The sequence below is a fragment of the Pseudorasbora parva genome, chromosome 4 (assembly GCF_024679245.1).
Source record: "Pseudorasbora parva isolate DD20220531a chromosome 4, ASM2467924v1, whole genome shotgun sequence".
NCBI lineage: Eukaryota > Metazoa > Chordata > Actinopteri > Cypriniformes > Gobionidae > Pseudorasbora > Pseudorasbora parva.
This window is the reverse complement of record NC_090175.1, coordinates 48,085,437-48,110,157: the sequence shown is the minus strand read 5'-3', so window position 1 is coordinate 48,110,157 and position 24,721 is coordinate 48,085,437. Positions and strand designations below refer to the sequence as shown.

Genomic DNA, 24,721 nt, shown 5'->3' with positions numbered 1-24,721 from the left:
GTGTGGTGTAGTTTAAAGACTACATTTAGCTTTTTAATTTTATTAACTCTTTCCTTGCCATTGATAAAAATTTCCGGCTCTACATGTTTTCACTGTTATACTGTAGGAACCACTATGACACATCTTCTAAAAGAGTACAGAATCTCCTGATCAAAACAGGCGAAAAAGAAACTAGCAATATCATATAAGCATATGCATATGTAAAATAATGTTTTTATAAAATTAGATAGCATATAATTCAAAGCTGCCTGATGTTACTGGATGAAATGTATACCCAGGACGAGCTATAGGACTGTGAAGCATTATGGGTGTAATCAATAGTTAAAATAGTTGATCAATAGTTTTGATCAACTATCTGATTCTGATCTGCCTCTTTTGCATAGTTTGTGCTTTCTGTTTAATAATTATTCAAAACTCAGCAAACTGGCAGCTTCAGTAGTAATGAAAAGATTTATCTTGAACTCTGTCATGGAAATGTATAAACCTTAATTAAACAATTTAATAATCAAATTAACAATTTAAATTTATTAATACCTGGATGATACGCTGTAGCAACGTGATTTGTTCATTTGTTTATTGTTCATCCAGCAGCTAATTTCGTTAGTTAGGGCTACAGTGACGGGTAGGTTTAGGGATCAGTGTTTGGTGTAGGCAGTCATTACTGTGATGTGGCGTGTGACTCTCACAGTGCATTATGGGTATTCTCTAGCCGCTGAATGGATGATTCAGCTGCAGGCGCCATCTTCTCGCAAGACGTGGGGATTCATTAGGCGGGACTCACAGTGCATTATGGGTATTCTCTAGCCGCTGAATGGAGGATTCAGCTGCGGGCGCCATCTTCTCGTGAGACGAGGGAATCCATTCAGCGTGTGACTCTCGCAGTGTGTTTGTTATAGATATTCTCTTGCTGCTGAGTATACATCGATTGTACGCTCATTATTGCGGTACACTCGATAACGTCCACTATGGTTTCAAACACCGCTACAAATGGCTGTCCCATTAAATAGTGCTCTATTTAACCCTTAAAAGACATTCAGAGGCTCCGTAGTCAGCGTAGATGCATCATCAAAATATGCAGCCAGGGTTGCCAGGTCCCAGAAATATTTCTAGCCCAATGACAACTCGAAAACCTGCCCAAATGGAATGAAAACTAGCCCAATTTTCCAGTGTCCACTCAGATTAGACAACCACTGGATATCCACAAAGGGCCTACAATTAATATATATATATATATATATATATATATATATATATATATATATATATATATATATATATATATATATATATATATATATATATATATATATAATAAGTCAGAAGTTTGGAAACTTGGTTTTGAAAACTGATTGTTTTTAAAGAAGACTCTTCTGCTCACCAAGGCTGCATTTATTTGATCAAAAATACAGCTTAACAGTATTACTGTGAAATATTTTTTACAATTTAAAATAACTTTTCTATTTTAATAGGCTATATTTTTAAAATGCAATTTATTTGTGTGATTCAAAGCTGAATTTTCAGCTGAATTATTCCAGTCTTCAGTGTCACATGATCCTTCAGAAATCATTGTAATAGGATGATTTGTTCCTCAAGAATCATTTATGATTATTATCAATGTTGAAAACAGTTGTTTTTTCATGATTATTTAATCAATAGAAAGTTTAAAAGAACAGCATTTATCTGAAATATAAAGCTTTTGCAACTTTATAAATGTCTATACTGTCACTTAATTAATTTTAAGGCATGCTTGCTGAATAAATGTCTTTCTTTGTTTACCCACCCCTACCCCCGGGAAAACAATGCTACAAATACAGGATACTTATTTCAAAAACAATTAAAATAGTTGTTTCCAAAATTGTGTGTCTGTACTATATAATCTCAGGGTTGTCTTGTTTTAGACATTATGCTCTCTTCCCCACCCTTCTTATGTGTTGCTGAATAGACTTCAGCAGTAAAGAAAAAAAGCATTTGTGGTGGTGATGGTTTTTCTCCATTTAGTTACCTGACATTTTATAGTGCTGCTTGTTCATCCACGGACAACCGAACCGGTGCTTCAAGCACCAAAGGCATAACTCATGTGACGTGATGATGCTTGATTTGTGATGTTACGTCAAATTCTCAAGTGACGTGTCCACTCACGTGCAGCAGTTCTTGCCAAGTGAATTCGTTCCCGGGGATCAATACCCAATAATAAACCGTTCCATTTAAAAATGTTTTGCCTGTTTTATATTATTTCGCGGCCACACTACTTTATAATTGTAGGCCAAAAAAATGCAACCCGCGGCTCCGTAATTTTTCCCGCGACTCCTTTTTAAAAATAGCCCAATTGTGCGGGAAAACCGCAACCCTGGCAACTATGTATGCAGCATTTATTTGTCAAGGAAACGCATGTGGGATGTTGCCCTCAGCCAAACAATATTAGTCCCACCCCCCATGCCTAGATTCATCGAAACTGTCATTAACTCAACCAATAAACACATTGTTTGGTTTTTTGAACCATCAATCACGTTTCTCTGAAAAATCAATGTGAAAGTGGGTGTGAATTTGCGTGCATGAAAACAAAATAAACGAAACAAATGCGTGAAGAGCACAGCACACAAAAGTCAGTATATTTCTCTATTTCTCTAACAGTTTGTGTTTTACACCTTTTTCACTCATTATATTTTCCTCAATTTGCGTTTGAGAAGATTATTTGCAGAGAGGATGAAATGTCTGTTTATGAAAATAGCCGTCTAAGTGTAAACGTAGCCTCAGTATATTTTATTGCATGGTTTGTTGTCACACGTGTTTGTGTCAGTGTTGTTCTCCTGTTTAAAATTATATATGGCACTTGATGCTAACTGCTAGAATGGGCGAGAAAAACAAAGAAAAGTAGAGGCAAGTCAGGCACCCCAAAAATGTTCTAGATCTTTAAGGGTCAATGGTATAGGGGTGATTTCGGAGACAGCCCCAGTTTTAGACTGATTCATTTAAATTAACCATCTAAACAAACTGATTCAAATAACTATATAACAACAAACGCATAGCAAAGGGAGGGATAAAATATGAAGTTGCTAGCCTGGCAATAAAAGCTGATAAACTCACGTAGAAAATGCATTATTCTGTTTCTCGCAGCGGATCCCCTTGCAGTGGTTGGGTTCATCTGCCGCCTCTGTCTCGTAGTAGAAGTAAAGCTGGTTGAGTCCATTGGCAAAAGCCAGCAGCACTAGACAGTAGATGAAGAGGAACTTGAGGATATCCAGCAGCATGCGGCCCAGAGAAATCTGCAATGGGCCCAGGTGCGAGTTGGCCGTGAAGAGGGAGATGAGCCGGAGCGAGCTGAAGATGTTGGCGATGGCAAACAAAGCCTCAGCGATCAACGTCGGATGCCACATCTCCCATTCCTCTCGTGGACGAGAACTGTTATACTGGAGAAACAATAAAAACATTCAGAAATATTACTAACTATTTCATGATTTTGTTTCAGTGCTAGAACGTTAAGGGGTTCCAACTACACAAACATGATGCAATAATACTGCAAGAATGCATGTTAAATACACTGCCGGTCAAACATTTGGGGTTGGTAAGAATATTAAAAAGAATTATCTATGCGCACCAAGTCTGTATTTATTTGATCAAAAATACAGTAAAATCAGTAATAACAGTTTTCTATTTCAATAACATTTCATATATAATGTAATATATATAATCTGAATTTGCAGAATCATTAGTCCAATCTTCAGTGTCACATGCTCCTTGATGAAATCATTCTAATATGCTGATTTGCAGCTCAAGAAACATTCCTTATAATTATCAGTGTTGAAAACGGTAGCCCTGCTCAAGATATTTTGAACGGTAGTGTATGTACAATGGGACCATGCTTGCAGTTGGTTGGCCAAGTGTTTGCATATCTGTGAAGAGTCCATTTTTAGCCTTTTTCACATACTGTAACACCCACAGTCCAACATAACCAGGTGCTAAATGCACTGGTATAGTGCTGCATCATGCATATTTAAATTCACTGCCAAGTCACTATCATTTGTTTCTGGGCAACTAAGCCTCCTTTTTATGCAAATGTGGCTCAATGGATCGGATTCACGAACATGAATGGATCGGCTTATTTGCCTGATGCAGTTAACGCTGCGCTACTTCCACCTACAGAAGCTGGCGGTAATTGTATTTAAAATGGATGTTTGTGTATATTTTCTAGTGATAGTGGCAGCAGTAATTCATCAAATGATGATCAAAAGATGGAGAAGAGTATGACTATCATATATCCAGACGTGCTGTGTAGTCAAGCAAAATTTTGGCATTTTAAAGACCCGATTCAGGCCTAGATTTAAAAGTAAAAATTATGATGCAAATCATATGCCATCAGCACTAATTTTGTGGGTGTGTTTGCACCATTACCTGATTTGAATAATTCCTTGAATGAATCAGGTGCTGTAACAATACAGACAACAGATGCAAATGACACAACACTAGCAACAGGTTCAAATCATTAATGAATTCCCTCCAGAATGTTTTGAAATGGTTTGATAAAGAAACTAATTTGAAAAGCAACTACAGATTTGGACGTTCCTCCACTTGTTTTTGTTCGGGATGTGTCTTAGTCTTTTTTCAGGCAGTTGAGTCAAAGGTCTAACAGGTTCTTAGACATTTCCTGAGCCTTCGCCTCACACAACTTCACTTGAGGGTGGAACAAGATGTCTTCTTCCCTAAGCACCATCCTTCAATTCCATGTTTCAGTGGGCAGAGAAATAAGGCTGGCTTTTGAGTGCAAGGCATGGCTGAGCTCTTCTTGCTTTAAATTCTGCTCTCTACTGGGATCATAATATAAGCTGGCTAATAAATTCATCCTCTATTCCCACTATAACATTATAATAATGCATGTAGTCAGGAACATTCACACAAACATTTATACTGTAGCTCCAAATGCATTTCTTAAAAACATGTCCAAATGCAAAACAGAACATAAATGATATGTCTTGGACCTTTGGATTTATCATCTCACACATGTGTGCGCACACACACACACACACACACACACACACACACACACACACACACACACACACACACACACACACACACACACACACACACACACACACACACACACACACACACACACACACACACAAACACACACACATACACACACACAAACACACACACAAACACACACACACACACACACACACACAAGCACGTTGTAAGGGACTCGTGTGGGCTGGACCCCTTCTATGCAGGGTGACTAACACAGCTGCAGATGGTCATGAAGTCTGGAGTGTGTCTGCGTGCATGTGCTCGCGTGCATTCGTATGAGCAAACTGAGATGAACTGAGAGAGAAACAATTAATAGAGGAGCTCACCTTGACATAAGCAACAATCTTTAAAGAAATAGTGGCCAAATAGAGAGAATTCATAGCAAAGTCCATCAGGTTCCACCAGTCATGGACGTACTCATTAAAACCTCCGTCCCACATCTCCTTAATCTCGGCCCATATGAAGCCTGTGAGCAAAACACACAAACGTTTATGAATAAACTTGTGATGCACAATATATCAGTTATTGGAAAATATTTTAAATTTATAACTGCATATACAGTATATTAGATGATATTGCATTAATAATCTTGCATGCTAATTTCTCCTACATTTAAAACACTTTTATGGGTTATTGGTCATAATAAGAAAATAATTATGGGCTTATCAAAGTACAGTTTCATGTAGTTGCACAGGACACCGATCAGGCATAACATTATGACAGGTAATTATTATGACTATTACTGACAGGTAAAGTGATTATCTCTTCATCAAGGCTCCTTTTAGTGGGTGGGAAATAATAGGCATCAAGTGAACATTTTGTCCTTAAATCCGATGTGTTATAAGCAGGCAAAACAGACAAGCATAAGGATTTAAGCGAGTTTGACCAGGGTCAAATTGTGATGGCTAGACGACTGGGTCAGAGCATCTTGAAAACTGCAGCTCTTGTGGGGTGTTCCCGGTCTGCAGTGGTCAGAATCAAAAGTGTTCCAAGGAAGAAACAGTGGTGAACTGGCCACAGGGTATTGGGTGGCCAAAGCTCATTAATGCACGTGGGGAGCGAAGGCTAGCCTGTAAGGTTCGATCAAACAGACAAGCTACTGTAGCTCATATTGCTCAAGAAGTTAATGCTGGTTCTGATAGAAAGGTGTCAGAATACACAGTGCGTCATAGTTTGTTGCATATGGGGCTGCATAGCCGCAGACCAGTCAGGATGCCCATGCTGACCCCTGTCAGAGAGAATAGAGGCGACTATGTGTCAAATTTGATTGATTGATGGGGTCATAAAAATTCCATAACCCCCCCCTCCTTCCCCCCCTCCCTCCCACCGGACTGGACACCTGTTCCTGGACACAATTTCCGGACACCTGTTTTATGACTATCAGTTTGACCATCTGTTTTCTTACCACCCTCCTCCTCCTATACACCCCCCTTTCAAAGGAATTTATGACTGTTTTTGTAACTTTGTGTGTGTGTGTTTTCGTAACTGTTTGAAAACAATCAAAGAATGTTTCAAATGTACTCTTGAGTGGGGTTTTGGCATAGGAATAGCAGTGACAAGTATAAGATCATGGAAATCAGTTTTTATTAAACAAAGATTGTATTTCACATACATTTTAGATGTTTAAAAACATTAAAAACGTCTCTGTTAAATACAAGGTATGGTATGTTTAAAGATAAAGACAAGTTAAAGTTTGTTTTTCTCTTTGACATACATACAGCTTGTTAAAAAAGTCAATGTTCAATCATTTAAAAAAGTAAATATAAAGACAAGTTATAGAGTAGGTTCAAAAAGGTATATGTATTAAACATATCAAAGAAAGAAAGTACGAATAATGTTATTTCACTTACACGAGTTTTCTTTAGGAAAAAAACAATGTTTTCTTATGGAGCTTGGTGTAAAAGCGTCCTCTCTCTCCGATGGCAGAAGCGGAATGAGCTGTGGGAGCGTGTGTAAAGACACACCCCCAGTCTCCGCCCCCAACACGCCCATCGGCGCTGGAGAATGCACCTGCTCCCCCCACACTCCTTGCGGTGTGTGTTTAAAAGGCCGGGCAATTCAGCAGTCTATCTAAACACAGAAAGCAGCTTGTGTTTTTATTTTTGTTTTCAAATAGAAAACTATTCTGTAACAATGGCTGAAGCATCTGCACCTAAAACTCCAGAGAGAACCGTTGTCGAGTCTATGGATCATCTATCTTTAGCCCCGAGAAAGAAACACGGGCCTTGCCTATCCAGGTTTCTCCATGAACCGCTGGATAATGTCAAATACGATTTTCATTTGACGGGCACTCGTGTGTGTAGTTACAATTTTAACAAAAACGCACGAGAGGTTAGGTTGATCAATATCGACAACGATGATAGATACACGGCGAATACACCGGATGACCCAAAACTGGTTTTCACAGAAAAGGAATGGATTCTATTTTATACACAAGTGTGGCGCGATTTGAAAGACGGAGGAGACGAGCCCCTGTTTATAGCCGAGTGGAACGGGTTGACGGGGACGAGATTCAGACTGCTCGGAGATCATGTTAACAAACACCCCGAAGATTATGTGTACATACTCGGAAGCGATTTTGGAAAGGAACTGCCGGAGCGTACGTGGCCCATATCTGAGGCGGATCATTTGAAATACTATCGCATTAAATTTATGTTTCAGTGGAAAGACGTACCTGTGCTGGAAGATGTATTTTTTAAAATAGACAGGATGTTTAAGTGGTGTGAAGCGTTTGATCGCTACAACAACGTCAAAGTGAAGCTATTTCACCCTGAATGGTGCGTTCCTAGTAGGCGTGGTGTTCATGTAGCCCCACCCACATTCTACAAACATTAAATATCTGCCGCAGAAGAAGCCTCTACAGCATTCAAGCATCATGTCTCAAGAAAACGAAGCTACACCTCTCAACACCGAACAACTTTCATTGTCTACAGATGGATGTCATCACCAAAAATGCAACACCTGGCTGACTACGCTCTGCACAGAACTGGGTTTTAATAATCTGGCATTCCTCGCAAACTATTCTCCCCCAGGACCCCTCGCTGGGGTTCCCGATGAGGATAGTGTGGATGGCTGCATTGGTGTAACGGGGCACAGAATCATTAAGGCCGTCGTTACAGTCCTTCTGGAACACCTGATCGATAAACGAATGAAAAAGGAATGTGCAGGCTGCGAAGTGGATCACCCGTCGCAAACAAGACACTCATGTCTGTTTGAACCTGCTCCCTATTATTTTTACGGCTGTTACGACGAGATCAGTCAAAAACTGCTTAAGCCCGAGCTAAAAAACATTTTAGCAAATACGCTGAAGCCGTTCGGTCTAACACCTCATCTGCAAAGAATCCAAGGTACTGTTGAATCTGTCTTGTGCGATCTAAGAGATGAGATCTACATTGTGGAAGAACTGGCCTCTATGAGGCAGAAGCTTGTGGATGAAAGCTGCGAGGAAGTGATTTACAACGCCGTTGACAACTGGAAGTTAGCCGCCGAGGCTGCTGCTGCCGTTGTTGATTCTACCTGCTGATCCTGCAATGGGAAACCTTCTCTGCTCTAACTGCCTGTCTGAATATTTCTTTAAACAACGGGTCAGGTGTGAAATATCAAATTTGCTGTACAAGATTGTTAATGTAACAGACAGTGATGTGTGTAGACGATTAGTGAAATTAAAGATCCAAATGAATGTTGTGAGGAGATTGTCAAACGAATGGGGCGATATGATAAACATGGCTATTGGCTGCAATGGTATACCATGTACAACTATAACAAATATTCTCGAAATGATGCCTGAATGTAAAGAATCCTTTAAAATAGGCAACATATTATGTCTTTGTACTTATGTGACTGATGTATGTGTAATACTGATGACAAGAAATGAACCTGACGATGTATGTAAAATTATAGATACATTGGTTGATTACATGTTAGTGAAAAATTATGCAACGTGTGTGAATTTTCTTTTTTATTTGGACGAGATATAATTTGTCCTTGTAAAACATGTACTTTTTATATATTCTGAAATAAAAATTTGTATGTCACCGTTCATCTGATCATTATTTTGTGAAACGCAGAGAGAGATAGACGACATGTCTGAGCTCATGAAAAAAATATATTACAATCCATCAAGCCCAGGCGCTTTTGGTGGTAAACAAAGATTAAAGCAAACAATATTACAAGAATATGGTATACGTCTGAAAGATAAGGATGTGACCGACTGGCTGTCCAGTCAAGATACCTATACATTACATCGGACGGCCCCTATAAAATATAAGCGAAACAGAGTTGTAGTGTACGGAAAAGATGTACAGTTTCAAGCGGATCTGGTCGATATGTCTGCTTATTCAAAGGATAACGATAACATTAAATTCTTACTAACGTGTATAGATGTATTTAGCAAATATGCATGGGTGCGACCGTTGAAGAATAAGACGGGACAGGAGGTGACTAAAGCGTTTGAATCGATATTAAAAGAGCAGCGGGTGCCAGAAAAGCTCCAAACGGATCAGGGAAAGGAATTCCTCAATAAACATTTTCAGCAATTAACAAAAAAGTATAACATACATCATTTTACCACAGCCAGTGATTTAAAAGCTTGTGTGGTCGAGAGGTTTAACAGGACTCTAAAAGGCCGCATGTGGAGATATTTAACGGCCGTCAACTCTACACGCTACTGCGACATCTTACAAGATCTAGCCGACGGGTATAACTGCAGTTATCATAAATCCATACGAATGAGACCAATTGATGTTCATAAAGAAAATGAAACAACCGTATTCAACAACTTGTACGGAAAGCTCCGTAAAGAGACACCTGTCTTTGCTTATAAGATAGGCGATGTTGTTAGAGTGTCTAAAGTCAGAAATATATTCTCTAAAGGATATGAACAGAATTACACAGAGGAGTACTTTACTATAGTAGCGTGTATACCCCGACAGCCACCGGTATACAAGATACAAGACTACGATGGAGAGGTTATTGATGGGTGTTTTTATGAAGAGGAACTACAGAAAATTATTGTGAGTGATGATAAATCATTCAAAATAGAAAAGATTTTAGATAGACGTCGTAGGGGTAAAACTATGCAGGTTCTTGTAAAGTGGTATGGCTGGGGACCAAAATTTAACTCCTGGGTATCTGAAAAGGAAGTGGTGAACTTACAGAAGCCCTTAAAGGCTTAGGGTTTGTAAGACACCTGTCATTTAAGGAGAAAAAAATTATTCATCATGATCGAAGAGGGTTTCTACATTACATTACCGTACGTCTTGATTTTGGTCGTCTTTCACTTCAATTGTAATCTCTGTAATAGTGCTTTTATTAACACGTACGTAATGAGGCTTGTCGTATCTAACACTGACTATCTTGTTTGGCTCACCGTCTATATGTACGGTTGTTAATAAAGGAACGAATACGTCACCGACCGATTGATAATCTATAATGTCTGTGTACAGATATAACGTGTAAAATCCACCCCTTATGTCTGATTGGTACGGTGCATATACTATAGTCACAGCTCTGGGTTCTTGACCTTCATGGATGTGAGGGTTCGTTTCTATAGAAACCCCTGGCTGGACCCCCAGGATGACCGCCAGTTTTCCATAAAATGTTAATGAGATCCTTTGAGAGGATTTTAGAAAAACCTTATTCCTTATATGATCGTACCCGAGATGTGTTTGTGGAGGTAGCGACGCATTTATCTCCCGGAGCAAAAATGGTACATCCTCATAATATCCGGACTTTAAACTATTACGCAGCACGGGTATAGTTTGAGCCTTATTATCGATATGTATATTAATACCGTCACTAACGTTAAAATGTTCCCCGGCAACAGGCTGTAGCAGCTTTTGGTCACAGTTGATAATAAAGGAAGCGTCCTCTTCATTAAAGGTATGCCATGATATGGGATATTCAAATTCAGCTAGAGCCACTTCCCACGGCCCCTTCAGATTTATAGTTTTTCCCAGTCGGGTTCTGTAATTAGATATTCTGTTTTCTGGGTAGACGACCCTCGATGCATTGCACGGTAGAGAGAATAGAGGCGACTATGTGTCAAATTTGATTGATTGATGGGGTCATAAAAATTCCATAACCCCCCCTCCTTCCCCCCCTCCCTCCCACCGGACTGGACACCTGTTCCTGGACACAATTTCCGGACACCTGTTTTATGACTATCAGTTTGACCATCTGTTTTCTTACCACCCTCCTCCTCCTATACACCCCCCTTTCAAAGGAATTTATGACTGTTTTTGTAACTTTGTGTGTGTGTGTTTTCGTAACTGTTTGAAAACAATCAAAGAATGTTTCAAATGTACTCTTGAGTGGGGTTTTGGCATAGGAATAGCAGTGACAAGTATAAGATCATGGAAATCAGTTTTTATTAAACAAAGATTGTATTTCACATACATTTTAGATGTTTAAAAACATTAAAAACGTCTCTGTTAAATACAAGGGTATGGTATGTTTAAAGATAAAGACAAGTTAAAGTTGTTTTTCTCTTTGACATACATACAGCTTGTTAAAAAAGTCAATGTTCAATCATTTAAAAAAGTAAATATAAAGACAAGTTATAGAGTAGGTTCAAAAAGGTATATGTATTAAACATATCAAAGAAAGAAAGTACGAATAATGTTATTTCACTTACACGAGTTTTCTTTAGGAAAAAAACAATGTTTTCTTATGGAGCTTGGTGTAAAAGCGTCCTCTCTCTCCGATGGCAGAAGCGGAATGAGCTGTGGGAGCGTGTGTAAAGACACACCCCCAGTCTCCGCCCCTAACACTCCCATTGATCTGGTACAACGAATAAAAGTAAAATAAAAAATAAAAGCTAAACAAATAATATTAAGTTGTTTCACATTAGATTGTAATGTTCCATTTTTATTTAGTTTAGACAAAACAATGTTTTCTTATGGAGTTCAGTGCAAAAGCATCCTCTCTCTCCGATGACAGAAGCGGAATGAGCTGCTTGAGGCTGCGTAAAGTTCCCCACCCAGTCTCCGCCCCTAACACTCCCCCTCAATGCTAGAGAATGCATCAGTTAGAGTTCAATAATAGTGAATAAAAGTTAATAATACTTATTTTTGTTTTAACATGTGTTGTTTAGTTCAATGTAGTTTATTTATTTGTTCATGACACTATCAAGACTAATTGTTTCAACACACACACACACACACACACACACACACACACACACACACACACACACACACACACACACACAGCAGTGATAAAAAATAAAAGCAAAATAATAAGTTATTTTCACATTACATTTTTATTTAGTTTAGACAAAAACAATGTTTTCCTATGGAGTTCAGTGCAAAAGCATCCTCTCCCTTCGATGGCTAAATCGTCAGTGAGAGCCAGGGGTACGTGTAAAATCCCCCCCCCAGTCTCCGCCCCTAACACTCCCCTCAGAGCAGAAGAAAACACCCAGTCTATACAGAGGTGAAGATCTAAATAATGGTACAATAATTAAAAACAAATAACACTTAAAATAATGGTCGTTTCTAGTTGTTTGTTTTTATCTTTAGTTATTTGCTCTTAACTCTTTCAACTCTAATTGTTTCAAGTCACACACACACACACACACACACACACACACACACACACACACACACACACACACACACACACACACACACACACACACTTTTCATTAAAAGAAAATAATATTAAGTTATTTTTACATTACATTTTAATTTAGTTTAGACAAAACAATGTTTTCCTATGGAGTTCAGTGCAAAAGCATCCTCTCCCTTCCATGGCTAAATCGTCAGTGAAAGCCAGGGGTACGTGTAAAAGCCCCCCCAGTCTCCGCCTCTAACACTCCCCTCATAGCAGAAGAAAACACCCAGTCTATACAGAGGTGAAAATCTAAATAATGGTAAAATAATTAAAAACAAATAACACTTAAAATAATGGTAGTTTTTAGTTAACATTTTTGTTTAGTTCATCATAGTTTTATCTTTAGTTATTCACTCTTAACTCTTTCAACTCTAATTGTAGTTGTAGTCTCTCTCTCTCTCTCTCTCTCTCTCTCTCTCACACATACACGCACACACACACACACACACACACACACACACACACACACACACACACACACACACACACACACACACACACACACACACACACACACACGCGCGCGCGCAGAGGGGGAGAGGGGGACACATGCTGTGACGGGTTATCACACCTTAGCAGGCCTGCGTATAATTATTTTCTCTTAGATATTCTAGAGATGGTTCGTGACATAGTGATTGGGGTGACTGGTCGGTCAGTGGCCGGTGAACTTTGACAAGGGTTCGGATCCATAAAACCAGTCATCCGAGTTTATCGTAGCAAACACCCGCAGCACACACACACACACACACACACACACACACACACACACACACGTGTAAAATCCCGTGGTGGGTTTTTGCGCGGGGAAAAACGCTGTCATTTATGACTGCAGATCTGGCATGTGTTAAAATTTAAAGGGTATAGCTGCAATCACGATAAGCTGTAATTTAAAAATATCTGTTGCTGGTCTAGTGCGTTTTTGCGTGGGAAAAAGAGAGCATCGTGAGCCTTTTAAACAATAAACTAACTACGAAGGGGAGGAATGGGGTGCCAGGTGATAGTAGGGGGTGTTAGAGTTCTGGAGAAAGAAAAAAACTTTATGACAAGCTGAAAAACCTTTAAAATGTAAGATAATGACCTATAGACATTACAACAAATTCGATCTCAGTCTCCCGTGGGTGCAGTCGTCTACTCAAAACTCCAACATCATGGCATCAAATTCTAACGCAGGTATAAACATTTTTATTTACATATTTATATCGTCTGTGTCTGTTATACATATTTTAGATATTCGATGAATCATGTGTGTGTATTAGACCTAACATTTTTACTTTTCAACATTACAGATGTGTCCGAATCTGGTCTATATTTTGATGAAGGCCTTGAAATAATTCTGGACGAAATATGTAAGTGTTCTTCCACTATCTATTAAAAGAACAACCATTGCAGAATCTAATAACGATACTTTTTAATAACGTGTATGTCTTTTATAGTTGACGAAGCGTTGTTGGTCGGGGATGTCGTTCAAGATATTATTAATGGTGAGAGTCCGTAGGCCAGCGATTGTTGTCGTTATATTGTAAAGGGTTATTTATTGTTATAATAATATATTTGCTATATTTCAGTGGCTGGAGATGCTCCATCAGAGATACAAGGTGACGTACCAGATTCCAGCTCGAGCAGCGTCACTGAAGACGTCATCGCTCCACAGCAGGTGTCAGCGGGACCAAGCAATTCGTCCGCATTACCCGATGATAGTGCTATACCGACAACATCAACCCGTGGGGAAAAGCGACTCAGGGAAGTTTATGGCGATCGCGTGTACCCTCACGGTACACAGCGTTTAAGAACATCAGAAAATAACGGTAAGTTATCAATGTGTAATCATAATTTTTTACCTAGCCTAATATATATATATATATATATATATATATATATATATATATATATATATATAATAATAATAATAATAATAATAATAAATTATATGTATATATATATATATTTTTTTTTTATTTATTTTTTACAGGACAAGACTACGAAGATAGAGGACTGGAGTTATTTACGAGTTCCCAGCTGGACGCGTGGAACGGCGCTGAATTCTCAGACTCGGCCGAGTCAAGTTCTGATGAGAGCGATTCGGGCCACGCGGAAATACAGCCGCTGTTCAACGAAAGAGATCTACACAGGTTGTCTTATGACACCCTGCGTCGTACGAATCGTAATTTCGAACGTATATTAGATCTTGTGGGGAGACCCTTGTCGTATCAAGAGACCGAGGAGATCGTGCGTGCTTCTCAAAGCACCATCGCCGCTAATCTACAAACCATAATCGACGCTCAGATTCAACACCAACAAACGCTAGACCGGGCGATTGAATTCTGGATGAATAGCCACGAGCAGATTATTCAGGAAAATCGTGGACTACGCATGGAACTGGCCGGTGCATTACACGAAGTAAGAGACGAGCAACAGCTTTCAGTAATAACACTGTCATTATTTAGCGAGAGATTAAACATTATTCAAAGAGTGTTGACTGATTTGTATGATATAATTATGAGGGATAGAAGATGATAATATTTTTGTAGTTCTGCTATTTCGTTTGATGTAGTAGCAGTAACTGATTTGGTTCATTTTTGTTGATGTAACCGTTTGATTCATCTGTATTTCATTTATGCATTTTTGATTCGTTTACAATATTTTGTACCGTCATTATTGGGTATTTCTATGTATTACATGTGTACTTGTTATTTGTAAAACACTTGACATTCATGTATGTGTATGGCAACGGGGGCACACGTTTTGCTATAATATAAATTTTGTCTCTTTACAATAAAACTAAAACAAAAAGCAAAAACAATGGCTTCTAAAAGATGTTATAATTTACAAGACGGGGAAACTGATGGGGAACCAGAGTCTAACCGATCTAGAAGCGGTGAACTGCGTAATCTGATAAATCACCAACTAACCATGATAAACCCCAATATCCTTAACAGAACTGAAACGTTACAAAATCTCATAAGCAACCAGCATGAATGGCTGCAATTGACTACACAAAATAATAATAATAATAACGATCAGGTCGGGGGCGTGATCCCATCAGCTAGAGAATCCTTAATGCCTAATATTAATTTAAACCAAGACGAAATTCGTAGACTTGCCACAGAAGGGGGCACTTTTGGAGAGTTCACAGTAGTAGCACGTCCAAGATTCAATGGTCTAGAAATTCACAGAACTTTAAACCCGGGCGATATAGCTACTACGGACCTAGCTGCCTATAACATTCTTCTCAATACGATTTTAGATGAAATCGTTACATTCTCCAGGTTAATGGCTGGGGATACGGGGTATATCAATATTTCACTAACAGGGGCCAATCTACCTACGGCTATTAATGCTGTTTTAACGCCTGAAAATAATCACAATGCAGATTTATTCATAGATCAGATAGAACGGGCTGCTCAAAGTAATAAAGAGGTTTCAAATGATACTCAAATGAATTTTAGGATATCGATCGCGATGGATAGATCTGGTGGCGCCCGCTGTGTGTGTGTGTGTGTGTGTGTGTGTGTGTGTGTGTGTGTGTGTGTGTGTGTGTGTGTGTGTGTGTGTTGAAACAATTAGTCTTGATAGTGTCATGAACAAATAAATAAACTACATTGAACTAAACAACACATGTTAAAACAAAAATAAGTATTATTAACTTTTATTCACTATTATTGAACTCTAACTGATGCATTCTCTAGCATTGAGGGGGAGTGTTAGGGGCGGAGACTGGGTGGGGAACTTTACGCAGCCTCAAGCAGCTCATTCCGCTTCTGTCATCGGAGAGAGAGGATGCTTTTGCACTGAACTCCATAAGAAAACATTGTTTTGTCTAAACTAAATAAAAATGGAACATTACAATCTAATGTGAAACAACTTAATATTATTTGTTTAGCTTTTATTTTTTATTTTACTTTTATTCGTTGTACCAGATCAATGGGAGTGTTAGGGGCGGAGACTGGGGGTGTGTCTTTACACACGCTCCCACAGCTCATTCCGCTTCTGCCATCGGAGAGAGAGGACGCTTTTACACCAAGCTCCATAAGAAAACATTGTTTTTTTCCTAAAGAAAACTCGTGTAAGTGAAATAACATTATTCGTACTTTCTTTCTTTGATATGTTTAATACATATACCTTTTTGAACCTACTCTATAACTTGTCTTTATATTTACTTTTTTAAATGATTGAACATTGACTTTTTTAACAAGCTGTATGTATGTCAAAGAGAAAAACAACTTTAACTTGTCTTTATCTTTAAACATACCATACCCTTGTATTTAACAGAGACGTTTTTAATGTTTTTAAACATCTAAAATGTATGTGAAATACAATCTTTGTTTAATAAAAACTGATTTCCATGATCTTATACTTGTCACTGCTATTCCTATGCCAAAACCCCACTCAAGAGTACATTTGAAACATTCTTTGATTGTTTTCAAACAGTTACGAAAACACACACACACACAAAGTTACAAAAACAGTCATAAATTCCTTTGAAAGGGGGGTGTATAGGAGGAGGAGGGTGGTAAGAAAACAGATGGTCAAACTGATAGTCATAAAACAGGTGTCCGGAAATTGTGTCCAGGAACAGGTGTCCAGTCCGGTGGGAGGGAGGGGGGGAAGGAGGGGGGGTTATGGAATTTTTATGACCCCATCAATCAATCAAATTTGACACATAGTCGCCTCTATTCTCTCTCACGGTAATGTAATGTAGAAACCCTCTTCGATCATGATGAATAATTTTTTTCTCCTTAAATGACAGGTGTCTTACAAACCCTAAGCCTTTAAGGGCTTCTGTAAGTTCACCACTTCCTTTTCAGATACCCAGGAGTTAAATTTTGGTCCCCAGCCATACCACTTTACAAGAACCTGCATAGTTTTACCCCTACGACGTCTATCTAAAATCTTTTCTATTTTGAATGATTTATCATCACTCACAATAATTTTCTGTAGTTCCTCTTCATAAAAACACCCATCAATAACCTCTCCATCGTAGTCTTGTATCTTGTATACCGGTGGCTGTCGGGGTATACACGCTACTATAGTAAAGTACTCCTCTGTGTAATTCTGTTCATATCCTTTAGAGAATATATTTCTGACTTTAGACACTCTAACAACATCGCCTATCTTATAAGCAAAGACAGGTGTCTCTTTACGGAGCTTTCCGTACAAGTTGTTGAATACGGTTGTTTCATTTTCTTTATGAACATCAATTGGTCTCATTCGTATGGATTTATGATAACTGCAGTTATACCCGTCGGCTAGATCTTGTAAGATGTCGCAGTAGCGTGTAGAGTTGACGGCCGTTAAATATCTCCACATGCGGCCTTTTAGAGTCCTGTTAAACCTCTCGACCACACAAGCTTTTAAATCACTGGCTGTGGTAAAATGATGTATGTTATACTTTTTTGTTAATTGCTGAAAATGTTTATTGAGGAATTCCTTTCCCTGATCCGTTTGGAGCTTTTCTGGCACCCGCTGCTCTTTTAATATCGATTCAAACGCTTTAGTCACCTCCTGTCCCGTCTTATTCTTCAACGGTCGCACCCATGCATATTTGCTAAATACATCTATACACGTTAGTAAGAATTTAATGTTATCGTTATCCTTTGAATAAGCAGACATATCGACCAGATCCGCTTGAAACTGTACATCTTTTCCGTACACTACAACTCTGTTTCGCTTATATTTTATAGGGGCCGTCCGATGTAATGTATAGGTATCTTGACTGGACAGCCAGTCGGTCACATCCTTATCTTTCAGACGTATACCATATTCTTGTAATATTGTTTGCTTTAATCTTTGTTTACCACCAAAAGCGCCTGGGCTTGATGGATTGTAATATATTTTTTTCATGAGCTCAGACATGTCGTCTATCTCTCTCTGCGTTTCACAAAATAATGATCAGATGAACGGTGACATACAAATTTTTATTTCAGAATATATAAAAAGTACATGTTTTACAAGGACAAATTATATCTCGTCCAAATAAAAAAGAAAATTCACACACGTTGCATAATTTTTCACTAACATGTAATCAACCAATGTATCTATAATTTTACATACATCGTCAGGTTCATTTCTTGTCATCAGTATTACACATACATCAGTCACATAAGTACAAAGACATAATATGTTGCCTATTTTAAAGGATTCTTTACATTCAGGCATCATTTCGAGAATATTTGTTATAGTTGTACATGGTATACCATTGCAGCCAATAGCCATGTTTATCATATCGCCCCATTCGTTTGACAATCTCCTCACAACATTCATTTGGATCTTTAATTTCACTAATCGTCTACACACATCACTGTCTGTTACATTAACAATCTTGTACAGCAAATTTGATATTTCACACCTGACCCGTTGTTTAAAGAAATATTCAGACAGGCAGTTAGAGCAGAGAAGGTTTCCCATTGCAGGATCAGCAGGTAGAATCAACAACGGCAGCAGCAGCCTCGGCGGCTAACTTCCAGTTGTCAACGGCGTTGTAAATCACTTCCTCGCAGCTTTCATCCACAAGCTTCTGCCTCATAGAGGCCAGTTCTTCCACAATGTAGATCTCATCTCTTAGATCGCACAAGACAGATTCAACAGTACCTTGGATTCTTTGCAGATGAGGTGTTAGACCGAACGGCTTCAGCGTATTTGCTAAAATGTTTTTTAGCTCGGGCTTAAGCAGTTTTTGACTGATCTCGTCGTAACAGCCGTAAAAATAATAGGGAGCAGGTTCAAACAGACATGAGTGTCTTGTTTGCGACGGGTGATCCACTTCGCAGCCTGCACATTCCTTTTTCATTCGTTTATCGATCAGGTGTTCCAGAAGGACTGTAACGACGGCCTTAATGATTCTGTGCCCCGTTACACCAATGCAGCCATCCACACTATCCTCATCGGGAACCCCAGCGAGGGGTCCTGGGGGAGAATAGTTTGCGAGGAATGCCAGATTATTAAAACCCAGTTCTGTGCAGAGCGTAGTCAGCCAGGTGTTGCATTTTTGGTGATGACATCCATCTGTAGACAATGAAAGTTGTTCGGTGTTGAGAGGTGTAGCTTCGTTTTCTTGAGACATGATGCTTGAATGCTGTAGAGGCTTCTTCTGCGGCAGATATTTAATGTTTGTAGAATGTGGGTGGGGCTACATGAACACCACGCCTACTAGGAACGCACCATTCAGGGTGAAATAGCTTCACTTTGACGTTGTTGTAGCGATCAAACGCTTCACACCACTTAAACATCCTGTCTATTTTAAAAAATACATCTTCCAGCACAGGTACGTCTTTCCACTGAAACATAAATTTAATGCGATAGTATTTCAAATGATCCGCCTCAGATATGGGCCACGTACGCTCCGGCAGTTCCTTTCCAAAATCGCTTCCGAGTATGTACACATAATCTTCGGGGTGTTTGTTAACATGATCTCCGAGCAGTCTGAATCTCGTCCCCGTCAACCCGTTCCACTCGGCTATAAACAGGGGCTCGTCTCCTCCGTCTTTCAAATCGCGCCACACTTGTGTATAAAATAGAATCCATTCCTTTTCTGTGAAAACCAGTTTTGGGTCATCCGGTGTATTCGCCGTGTATCTATCATCGTTGTCGATATTGATCAACCTAACCTCTCGTGCGTTTTTGTTAAAATTGTAACTACACACACGAGTGCCCGTCAAATGAAAATCGTATTTGACATTATCCAGCGGTTCATGGAGAAACCTGGATAGGCAAGGCCCGTGTTTCTTTCTCGGGGCTAAAGATAGATGATCCATAGACTCGACAACGGTTCTCTCTGGAGTTTTAGGTGCAGATGCTTCAGCCATTGTTACAGAATAGTTTTCTATTTGAAAACAAAAATAAAAACACAAGCTGCTTTCTGTGTTTAGATAGACTGCTGAATTGCCCGGCCTTTTAAACACACACCGCAAGGAGTGTGGGGGGAGCAGGTGCATTCTCCAGCGCCGATGGGCGTGTTGGGGGCGGAGACTGGGGGTGTGTCTTAACACACGCTCCCACAGCTCATTCCGCTTCTGCCATCGGAGAGAGAGGACGCTTTTACACCAAGCTCCATAAGAAAACATTGTTTTTTTCCTAAAGAAAACTCGTGTAAGTGAAATAACATTATTCGTACTTTCTTTCTTTGATATGTTTAATACATATACCTTTTTGAACCTACTCTATAACTTGTCTTTATATTTACTTTTTTAAATGATTGAACATTGACTTTTTTAACAAGCTGTATGTATGTCAAAGAGAAAAACAAACTTTAACTTGTCTTTATCTTTAAACATACCATACCTTGTATTTAACAGAGACGTTTTTAATGTTTTTAAACATCTAAAATGTATGTGAAATACAATCTTTGTTTAATAAAAACTGATTTCCATGATCTTATACTTGTCACTGCTATTCCTATGCCAAAACCCCACTCAAGAGTACATTTGAAACATTCTTTGATTGTTTTCAAACAGTTACGAAAACACACACACACACAAAGTTACAAAAACAGTCATAAATTCCTTTGAAAGGGGGGTGTATAGGAGGAGGAGGGTGGTAAGAAAACAGATGGTCAAACTGATAGTCATAAAACAGGTGTCCGGAAATTGTGTCCAGGAACAGGTGTCCAGTCCGGTGGGAGGGAGGGGGGGAAGGAGGGGGGGTTATGGAATTTTTATGACCCCATCAATCAATCAAATTTGACACATAGTCGCCTCTATTCTCTCTCCTGTCCACTGTCGAAAGTGCCGACACGTGAGCATCAGAACTGGACCACGGAGCAATGGAAGAAGGTGGCCTGGTCCGATTAATCACGTTTTCTTTTACATCACGTGGATGGTCGGGTGCGTGAGCGTCGCTTACCTAGGGAACACAGGCCTCCGGCGGAGGCAGTGTGCTGCTCTGGGCAATGTTCTGCTGGGAAACCTTGGGGATGCCATCCACGTGGATATTACTTTGACATGTAACACCTACCTAAGCATTGTTACAGACCATGTACACCCTTTCAAGGGAATGATATTCCTTGCTGGCTGTGGCCTCTTTCAGCAGGATAAAATGCCCTGCCACAAAGCAAAAATAGTTCAGGAATGGTTTTAGGAGCACAACAATGAGTTTGAGGTGTTGCCTCCAAATTCCCCAGATCTCAATCCAATTGAGTATCTGTGGGATATGCTGACCAAACAAGTCAGATCCATGGAGGGCCCACCTTGCAACTTGCAGGACTTAAAGGATCTGCTGCTAACATCTTGGTGGCAGATACCACAGCACCCCCTCAAGGGTCTAATGGAGTCCATCAGCAGCAAAAGGGATCCAACACAATATTATAATTTTACTGACAATATATTCATCATGTTATGCCTGATAGGTGTGTATATATATATATATATATATATATATATATATATATATATATATATATATATATATATATATATATATATATATATATATATATACGCATTTCATCTACATGAGAAAAACTTTACATTTACTTAACTAAAACTAAAAACATTACAAATTAAATCAAATATTTAAATCAATGTAAGTTACATTTTAATAGATTTTTTTCACAGTCAATGTGATATTTTCAAAATATTATCTTAAAGTTCTTAAACATGTCTGAAAACAATAAAATAAACATCAAAATTATGCACATTTCAAAAACTGGAATTAATCAAAAATGTATTAAAAGCTGAAAGCACTAATGTCAAGCTGTTAGTTTTGATTATAATTGCAGAACTTTATAATTGCAGAACTTTACTATATATTATAAATACCTGACCAGAATATCAATACAGTCAACCTGGACACACTATAAATATGCAATTTCATAATATATTTCATTACTATTTTACACATTTTTTACAAGCTAAACGACCTACCACACACACACACAGACACACACACACACAGACACACACACACACACACAGACACACACACACACACAGTTATACTCACCCAGCACCCAAGGTAGTATCATCCACTCCACCACAGTGGGCGGAGGGCCCTGCATGTGTAGGTTGGTGCGTGCTATGTGCTGTGAGGCCAGGAGGAGGAGGAAGAGGAAGGTGAGGTAGGAGGCTGTGTGGCAGATGAATTTGATGAAGGGTTTTTTGATGAAGAGTCCCAGCGTGCTTTTTGGAGCCAGCAGGTAGACCAGCGAGAAGACAGGGAAGAGCAGACCGATAATGAAACACATGACCAGCTTAACTGCCCAGTGACGGCGCCGCCAGCCAGGAAAGCCATCATACCATAATGTGGCCAAGAGCTGCTGACAGTTTGGCTGTGACACGAACTGGAGAAAAAAAGAAAGGCTTTGTAAATGGACTTTAAAGGATTTGTAAATGCTCATGCATAATAGCAACCATACACAGAAGGACCAATTAGCTCTGAGAAAAAGGGGCATTACTCACTCTGTCAAGAATGAGCAATCTTTCATCTATCCTACAGATGGGTAAAACTACATATTTTTATAATCCATTTGTTGGTGGGTGGTATGAATGACTAGCTGACTAGCTGATCTTAAGGAAAACCTGTATAAATAGGGTCCACCAGACCAGACTCAAATCAGATATGTTTCTTATGGGACATACACGATACTTTCGAGTGTCAAAAAACTGCAAGATGGAGCAACAGAACGGAATGAGATTAAGTGCAATACAGAATGCTGAACTTAAGATGAACTAGTTGCAGATGTTTTTTAACTTAAAAACGCAACACTATTTAAATGAGCACTCTATTTATTCATATGTATGATTTATGATACATCTTATTATAAAATTTCTCCTTTACAGTCAAATATTTTACATCAGTTCATCCAAATCATTATACGAATTAACCAGCAGTTCGTTCACAAATCAGACATAACTGCTTTATAAAGATGCCCAAAAGAATTAAAGAGGTACCCCCCCAAAAACAAATGAACTGTCTATATCTATAAAAAAAATATATATATATCTATGTATTGCATAAACATGGCTCTCTTTAAAAAACACACCAAAACTGTGATTCATTTCTCTGCATTTGTTGTTGATTGAACCATGCAATGTTAACACATTTAGCTCTGAAATGTCACTCATGGTTTGCAGCTGAATACAAATGTGGGAACAGCAAGACAAACCGACAAAGACAAAGAAAGGGGGCTGAAGCTGTCAGAAAGGACACAAAAGCACAGTAAAAGTGTCATCAATTGGTATACATAATGTGCTTTCACACTAGCACTTCTGGTGCGCACCCGGGTTTGATTGATGTCAGAGTTGGGTTCGTTTGGATGATGTGAATGGTGTTTTCCAACTCGCACCTGCAAAACGTGCACTCGCGAACCACACCTGGGTCCGCATAAAAAGGTTCATGTAAACTCAAGTACGGTTTGCTGCTGATATGAAGGCAATCATACTAAATCATGGAAGTGAAATGCTAATGATGAATGACTCGTATTTGTAGTGTGGACACTCATGCAGTTGAATGTGTTCAAAAGAATGACTTAATGCATAAACATTATGGGAAGTGTGCTAGCCAGACGGTATTTAAACTTTGTCAGATGAAGTTTGGATTAAAGACGAAAAATGTACCAAGCACAATGTTCCTTAACCATTGCTGATTTCTAAAAGGCATTCACTGCATTCGGCTGGTCTTGCGGTTGTCAGAGCAGAAACGAAAGCTGATGCTCTCCGAATGTTTCTACATCATCTCTGATAATGGTTCAACCTTGATGTTTTGAGAATACTTCTTGTGCGCAAAAACAAACAAAAATAACAGCTTTATTCAACAATCTCCACTGTGAACCACAATGCATGGAGCCGGTGTTCTGCCGTAGAACTCGGAAGCACAGCACTGTGTGAATAGCCCAACACTGCAGTCACATGGACTATTTTATCAATTTCTTTACTACCTTTCTGGGCCTTGAAAGCGGTCGTTGTGTTGCTGTTTATGTGGGGTCACGAAGCTTTCGCATTTCATCAGAAACATCTTCATTTGTTTTTCGAAATGAATGAAGGCCATATGGATTTAGAACAACATGAGGGTGAGTAATTAAAGGGATAGTTCACCAAAAAATGAAAATGTAATGTTTATCTGCTTAACCCCAGTGTATCCAACAAGA

General features: G+C 39.0%; 2 protein-coding genes across 8 annotated transcripts in view; one reads left to right on the top strand and one right to left on the bottom strand.

The window, feature by feature from the left end:
• trpc5a (transient receptor potential cation channel, subfamily C, member 5a) overlaps positions 1-24,721 on the bottom strand; it is a 137,214-nt gene that overhangs the window by 28,275 nt on the left and 84,218 nt on the right. For 6 of the 7 annotated variants that reach the window (XM_067442065.1, XM_067442066.1, XM_067442061.1 and 3 more), the window contains exons 4-7: positions 22,579-22,915; positions 5,355-5,494; positions 4,390-4,422; positions 3,085-3,407 (exon numbers count right to left, since the gene is read on the bottom strand). In XM_067442065.1, coding sequence (XP_067298166.1) covers positions 3,085-3,407; positions 4,390-4,422; positions 5,355-5,494; positions 22,579-22,915 — 833 coding nt within the window. The remainder of the gene's footprint in view (positions 1-3,084; positions 3,408-4,389; positions 4,423-5,354; positions 5,495-22,578; positions 22,916-24,721) is intronic. The other variant, XM_067442068.1, reaches the window with a different exon arrangement.
• Positions 13,125-16,032, top strand: LOC137073490 (uncharacterized). The gene is made up of 5 exons (XM_067442069.1): positions 13,125-13,812; positions 13,929-13,988; positions 14,076-14,123; positions 14,208-14,447; positions 14,612-16,032. Exons 1-5 carry the CDS (start codon positions 13,716-13,718, stop codon positions 15,154-15,156), a joined length of 990 nt encoding a protein of 329 aa, XP_067298170.1. The 5' UTR covers positions 13,125-13,715; the 3' UTR covers positions 15,157-16,032.